Genomic DNA, 7,353 nt, shown 5'->3' on the forward strand with positions numbered 1-7,353 from the left:
GCTCTTTTTCGATTCTCAGGAGACTGCATTGTTACCTGTGCTGATGAGCTCTGCGTGGTCACCTGTGCTGATCAGAGCTCCACGCTGGCCAAACAGGAAATTGAATTCAAAAGTTCGCTGGGTGGGGGCTTTTCCTGTTTACCTGGCCAGTGCCTCTGAGTTCTGATTGCTGTCCAGAGCAGTCAGTGGTGCACTGTGGGATACCTCCCGGAGGCCAATAACGTCGAATTCCGTCCACACTAACACTATTCCGATTTAATAATATCGATTTTAGGGTTACTCCTCTAGTTGGGGAGGAGTACAGAAATCGATTCAAAGAGCCCTTTAAATCGATTTAAAGGGCATTGTAGTGTGGACGGGTGCAGCGTTAAATCGATTTAACGCTGTTAAAATCGATTTAACAGTGTAGTGTGGACCAGGCCTATGAAGGTCCCAACTATGTGATCGTTTCCCTCTGCTCCAGTTGGATGTTCTCCTTCCCCGAGACTTTCATTCTTCTCAACAGCGCACAGACTGTCAGACTGGGGATGGGTCCATTCTACTGTGTCCTTGAAAGTCTCAGCTGTGTACCTCTCTGTCTCTGTTTGCTCCTCCAGTTCAGCCACCCTGGTCTCCAAAGCCCATACACAGTCTCTGAGGGCCAGGGGCTCCTTTCACCAGATGCACACATAAGCCACTAGCCCACAGGGCAGGTAATCGTACATGCTGCATTGGGTGCAATAAACTGGGTGGCCCCCGCTCTGTCGCTGGACTTCTGCCTGCACTCTCTTTTTACTCCTGCAGCTCGTTCCTTTCTTGAGGTTTTGTTTTTATCAGGGGGTGTTTTGGGCTTAAGTTTAAAGAAGTTTAAGGAATATAATGTGTATCTAGTCCCCCACTCTCCCACTCCCCCTGTAACTCCCTCTCAAAGCTCCCCTGTTAGCCGCTCCTGTTTGCTAGCTCAAGTCCTTTCAGACTGCCCCTTTGTACCAACCTCCCTGTTCTTTGTCTCTGGCGTCTCCCCACTGCCAGACACTCTCGAGTCACTGGGACAGGGTGCTGGCTTACAGCCAGCACCAGCATGGTCAGAGATCTGTCAGGCTCCCCCAGGAGAGCCCAGAAGTGAGGCAGCTTCCAAGCATGTGAAGGGCCAAATGTGGCAGTTGTTGTTTGCTGCACAGGGCATCAGCACAGCTCAGACCCCAGTCAGAGGGAATCCACAGTCCCATGTGTGCCATGGAGGAGACAGATGGACAATGCACTTATGGGTCTCGGTGTGTGTGTGTGTATCGGCAGGATCAAGGGTTTGCTGGTGTGTAGGATGTGGCGCACAGCATGGATCCACATGCCCACAAGCCCTTTACAACTCCCACCTGGACAAGTAGCCCTGGGTCCTATATCTGGGTTGAGGAGCCCATCCCCACCCCATCCCTTGGTGTTCTCCCAGGCAAAGGCCTTTTACTGGGGCTTCACTCATGGTCTCAAGATCTGGTCCACGGAGAACACTCAGGTCTGGAAGGGAGTCAGCTACACTGCACATGTCTGGGGTTTGTGTATTGATTTATCCTGTAGGAAAAGCCATGGCAGGAGGTGATAGAATAATTGCCAGTCTGTGGCTCCCTTAATGCCTGTGATTGGTTATTGCACTTTATGGTCTCATTAAGTCCGGTCTGTAAGCTGGAGAGAGCCCGTGTGAGACACGGGAGAGCAGAGTCCCTCCTTGGAAAGGGAAAAAAACCCACCGAGGTAACAAATTCTGCTGAGTTTGCTTTATTGGACATCCAGGGGGACAGTCAGTGATGCTGTCGGGAGCCCTGCAAATGGAGGCTGAGATGAGACCGTGGCTCCATGTGGGGATCTGCTGGTGGGAACTAAATGCTAAAGGTCTTCTCTCTGCTTGGCCTCATCGTGCGACTTGCATTCTCCATAATGCTCAAAACAAAGACTTCCAAGGTATTTACTAGAGGGAAAGACAGAGACATAGAACTCAGTGCTGCAACCTTATGGCTAATGAGAGCAAAGCATCTGTCAAGGCCCCAGTATGTCACATTAACCAGAGCTTATCTGCTGACAGGAAAATATACACTGAGGAAGTCGACCCAGCCTCTAGGCGGAAAAGACATGGGCGCCGGCAGGGCCTTGAGTTACCTCACAATTGTATTTTAGTTGTTGTTAATGGGCTATTTATTCTGTTACTTACTAGACTGCTTTGCAAAATTCACATTTGTTTGCATATGTGTTGCCATCAGTGCCACAGATAGGGAAGTACTCTCTGGTGCAGCCTTCTGGAGGCTCCTTGTACTCGCTGCAGAAACCCTATGAAGAACATTAGTATTGCTGTTAGAGTTATTGTCTGCATTTTAGTAGTGCCCCGATGTCCCCACTCGCCCAGGGGGCTGGGCATTCTCTGAACACAGAGGACCCTGGGAGCTCGCAGTATCTAATCCTGTCCCTTGTCTCTACTGACATTCTGATTAACCGACTTCCCAACTCCCCTCTCGCTGCCAGGAGCAGCTGAGTCCATCTACCTGGTGTAAGAGACGTTTCTGAACCCACAGCACATGGTGTATGAGCAAAGGGGCATCTCCATATGCTAATCTGACATTACTGGGTACAATCTGGACTGATGAACAGCTGTGTCTCCTCAGTTCTCCAACCTGGGGTGCCTTTTACACTGCTTTGCTATGAAAGCAACCATTCCTGTTCCTGCTCATACACAGCTTCCAGCATGTAAGTTACTCTGAGCTGTACGGCATGAGTGTTTTGGCCAGCCACTCTTGAATTACACTGCAGTGAAACACCAGAAAATTCCCAGTCCCAGACTTTCCCCCAGAAATGTGTGTCTTGTACTGCCCACCACCCTCCTGGACAATACAAGCTCATATAAAGTCTGTCATCTTATTAATAGAAAATGAAATGCACAAATTCTATTGTTGCTAATGGAGTTTTCCAAACACTTCAATCCAAACACACTGATTTAGATAAAACAATAAAACAAGTGCTTTAACTACAGAAAGATAGATTTTAAGAGATTATAAGTAACGAGGCATCAAAGTCAGAATTGGCTATGAGAAAATAAAATCAAAATGCCTCTAAAGCCTGATTTATCAAGCTAAGTGAATTCAAAGCAAAAGATCTCCCTCACCAAATGCTTCAGCAATCTTACTGGCTGTCCTTTCCACCAGGACCCCTCCCCCAGTCCCACGTTACTTTCCTTGTCCTTCAGGTGTTGGTGATGTCGTGGGCAGAGAGAAAGGGAGAAGTAACTTGGGCCATTTGTTCCCCATTCTTATATTTTCCCCTCTTCTTTGAGCATCATCTCCAGCTGGGGTTGATGTAACAGAAAATTTGTGGGGACAGGAAACACCAGCTGTTCCTTTGCCAACAAGTAAATTTCTCACTCCCAACTTTTTTCCTACCAAAGAATGGCCACATAATGACCTGATGGTCCATTTGATTATGTTGAGACCTGGCTGAGGCATCAGTTTGTCTTTTGTCTCTCATTTATTACTGTTTCCCCAGACTGGGAACACGTCTTATACAGTAGATTCTTATAACTTTACATACAAAATTGCCTCACATATTTAACAGGACTCTAATGTTCAGCACGTTATGAGTTTTCAAATGATCCCTCACAAGGCATACTTTGTACAAAATATATCATAGTCTTGTGAAAGGGGTGAACATGGGGTACAGACTGTCACACCCTATTCTAAGAGATGCTTCTGAACCTGCATCATATAGAATGTGAGTGAAAGAGCATCTTCACAGGCAGCAGATGCTCATAAATTAAAACTTCTCATGCTCTTGTCACACTCCACCTCCTCTGTTCTGTCTCAGTTGCTCCCTGTGTCTCCCCCAGTCCATCACCCTGACCACATGGCTTACGTCTACTCAGCAATGAGATATCCTTGGCTAGCTCAGGTCAGCTGACTTGGGCTCGGGCTGTGCAATTGCTGTATAGATATTTGGGCTTTGGCGGGAGCCTGAGCTTTGGTACCTCACGAGCAGGGAGGGTCCCAGAGCCTGAACATCTGCTCAGCAATTTTTAGCCCTGCAGCCCAAGCCCCCAAGCTTGAGTCAGCTGACCCAGTCCAGCCATCCCTGGGTCTTTTGTTCCAGTGTAGACGTACCCAGAGGTTCTCAATCCCAGCAATTTACTTTCCCTTGCTAGGGCACGAGGTAGAGTCTGTTTCTGCTCTGAGTCATGTGCTCTGATATGTTTCTAACCCAGAGATCATCGTCCCTGTGATGCTACAAACCAGAGACTGGGGAAAGTGACTATTAACGAACAGGGAGAGTTTGACTTACCGTACCAGCCTGGCCAGCAGCATCTGGAACAAAACATACAGACAGAATGAGACTGTTTCAGATTCTCTCTCCCATCCTGGTGCTGGGGTTATTGATGTCCCTAGGTCTGACCAAGTCTCTCTCTCTATTTTTATACAGATCCTTTTCAAATGTTCTGGTACGAGGTTGTGCCACTGGGGATGTCAGCTCTTGTACCAACTGTATTAACTGAGCTGAGATCGCAAAGGAGGAATGGAGGAAGAGGCAAACGTTCTTGGGACTTTCCATAGTGATCCTACTCTAGGCAGGTGTCTCCTCTACAGGATCTCACACTCACCTTTGGGGGAGGTGAGGAGTTTCCTACTTTTCCAGGAAATTCTGAGAAGATCTCAGTGCTGTTTGTTTTAACGCTTCTTCTGGATGAAGAGTAAGATTGTATCTATCTTCTCAATTCAGTGAAAGGGTTCAGAAAATATTCATGTTGTCAGCAAGACTTAATCATAAAAATGCAAAGAAATGTTTCTTTCTTTCTTTCTTTCTTTCTTTCTTTCTTTCGAGTTTCATTGGGGATCAGATCAACCATATAGCGGGATCATGGCTGTCTTAAACCACCTATCATAAAACAACGCCCATATGTTGATCTCATCTTAAGTGTTTGAAACACAGGCCCCTGTCACTTGAGCTGAAGAAATCGCTTTGTTAGCTGCCAGCTCCATAATATCCTGCTGTTCTTTCAAAGCTACATCCAGCCAACAGAGGCCAAAAAATGTCATCATTGACATCAGTGGAAGCAGGATTAGCTCCAAAACTATCCACAACAAAAGCGGTTAATGGCTTTGCTTTAAAAAGCCAGTTATGGAGTATTGCATTTCAGAGGTATTTCATACCACAGCCACTTTTCTGTCATTCGGTTCACCTGTTCTCAACAGACTGTCTGGTCCATTCATTGATGCTGTCTGGTGCTGGCCTCTGACACTGGACTCCACTTCAGTGTCTTTGTTGTTCCCTGATATCTTTTTAAGTGTGAGGGGTTTCCTGGTTCTGCTTCTGGATCCTGCTCATTAGGGGCTCTGTTGGGAAACTTGTGATCTGGGTCTTCAGCAGTTAATTGTCAAAGAGCCAACCTACAACAATAGGGATTGAATTGTGCCTCGCTGTCTTCGGGAGCAGCCTGCTTGGTCTCTTTCTGTGTTTTGGGTTCTTGTATGTTAGGGTTCTGGATTCTGAGAAATCATGTTGTATTATATTACAAGCATCCAGAAAGAGAGTCTTAAATTTTACTCTAACATCCGTTTGGATGGTGTGAATATAACACAGCACACTCCGCCATGTACCCCACAACAGGCTGCCTGGTCCATTCACTGACACTGTCTGAAAGATCCCAGAACACTAAAGGTTCTGTCTCAGCAGCTGTTTTGCAGGATCCAAGAGCTCACGGGTAGCCATAAAAACCTCAGCAGCTTTTGACTCACTTTCTCTGTTATTTGAACGTCTCTTCCGAGTTAAGCCATAGCACAGAATTACATCAGCAATTACTCACTTCTAAGGAGATGGTTCATTCTGAACAGGTCTGACTCTGTTAATGAAACTGTATCCAATTGACTAAGATATTTGACTCCTGATGGTAGAATGACCAGAGAAAAAGTGTGAAAAATCAGGACGGGGTGGGGGCTAATTAGCACCTTATAAGAATAAGCCCCGAATATTGAGATTGACCCTAAAAAATTGGTACCTCTGGTCACGCTGATGGCCTCTTTGTGGAGTTTCATAATAAACAATGACAGGAATTAAAATTATTTAAGCAATTAGATCAAGAATTTTACTGCCAATCTCCTTGTCCCCAACAAAATAATCAGAAAACAACCAGAAGCGTAGATGAGAGTAAATTCAAAAAGAAAGAGGAGTCTATGGATGGTTGGTTTCTAGGGACTGTGACTCTTTTCAGCTGCCTCGGTTTCTGGCAGAATCAGTGACATCCCAGCCCAGACAGAAACCTAGGAACAGCCCTTCCAAGCTCTGGGATCTGTGCAGGGAGGTTAGAGCTCCTGGAATCAGCCCCTGTGGGGATGTGCGAACCCCTGTATAGATCAGAGTGAGGCTGGCCCCCACCTTTTGGGGGGGCAGAGGTATCAGGGCAGGGCTCAGCACAGGCTACAGCCAAAATGACTCACCCGAGTAGAAGCAGCAAAGTGCCAGAGCAAAGAGCAGGACGGCCCCTGTTATCTTCATGGTGGAGGCGTCTCTCTGGTCTGCACTGGGCTCTTGGTGCTCTGCTCCCTCAGTGAACCCACAGACAGAGCTCCACTATATACAGGGTGTCGGAGATGTGACATCATCCAAAATAGTCACTCACAATTCCGGCAAGCGGCTGCAAAGCTCTCAAGGGAAATGCCAAGCTGTGAGCAATGTTTCCTCCTCAACAAGATTCCAGGATAAGTTGAAGGAGGTTACAAGTCACACCCTTGATTTGGTGAATAATGGAGTAGTTATGCGGGCTGAGTGCTCACCCTGGGGCACATGGGCACCCAAACCTGGATATTGCTGATTGTCATGACTGCGAGTGCAGAACATATTGGTCATGCTGCACGTTAAAGGCACTGACCCAACCAAGCACCTGACATTTACCGTGTTACCAGCCTCTTTCGGCCAGTGGGTCCCAGCAGAAAGGGTGTGGTGCAGTAAGACTCACCAGCACAGTGCCTCCTGCTGGTTGTCTTGGGAATTAGCTCTTCAGGCCCACAGCGCCCTCTGCCTGCTAATGTCTCACCTGACGCTAGCCCCCGTGTTCCTCCCAGCTTCTTCCCACTGCAACAACCCACAATCTGGGTCTCCCCACCCAGGGGAACCCCCAACCCCCATCCCCACCTTGCTTCAGTGGCTACTGCCAGTCTCCATTTAGCCTCCGCTCCCTGGGGCAGACGGCAGCCTGTGAACCACTCATCATCAGCCAGAGGGTTTGACCAGCTGCCTCTGCCTATCTCTGGGCCGCCCCTCTGCAGCCCCAGTATCTTTTATGGGCCCTTAACTCAGCCTGCAGCCTGGTGCTTTGCTAGGCTGGAGCTCGCCAGCTCTCTTTGCCCTTCC

General features: G+C 47.7%; 1 protein-coding gene across 1 annotated transcript; it reads right to left on the minus strand.

Annotated features, from left to right (window-relative positions):
* Positions 1–1,857: 1,857 nt before the first annotated feature.
* Positions 1,858–6,498, minus strand: LOC142047172 (ovomucoid-like). The gene is made up of 4 exons (XM_075068300.1): positions 6,441–6,498; positions 4,291–4,313; positions 2,180–2,295; positions 1,858–1,939 (listed from the first exon to the last, which is right to left on the minus strand). Exons 1-4 carry the CDS (start codon positions 6,496–6,498, stop codon positions 1,858–1,860), a joined length of 279 nt encoding a protein of 92 aa, XP_074924401.1.
* Between the last annotated feature and the right edge of the window lie 855 nt (positions 6,499–7,353).

This window comes from Chelonoidis abingdonii, chromosome 7, assembly GCF_003597395.2.
Source record: "Chelonoidis abingdonii isolate Lonesome George chromosome 7, CheloAbing_2.0, whole genome shotgun sequence".
NCBI classification, from domain to species: Eukaryota; Metazoa; Chordata; order Testudines; family Testudinidae; genus Chelonoidis; species Chelonoidis abingdonii.

Excerpts from the sequence above, each read along its gene's own strand:
- LOC142047172 (XM_075068300.1), bottom strand. The coding sequence starts at position 6,498 with ATGAAGATAACAGGGGCCGTCCTGCTCTTTGCTCTGGCACTTTGCTGC. Across the intron at positions 4,314-6,440 it reads ACTTTGCTGCTTCTACTCGG|ATGCTGCTGGCCAGGCTGGT; the intron begins GTGAGTCATTTT and ends GTTTTGTTCCAG. Across the intron at positions 1,940-2,179 it reads GAATTTTGCAAAGCAGTCTA|TAAATACCTTGGAAGTCTTT; the intron begins GTAAGTAACAGA and ends CTTTCCCTCTAG.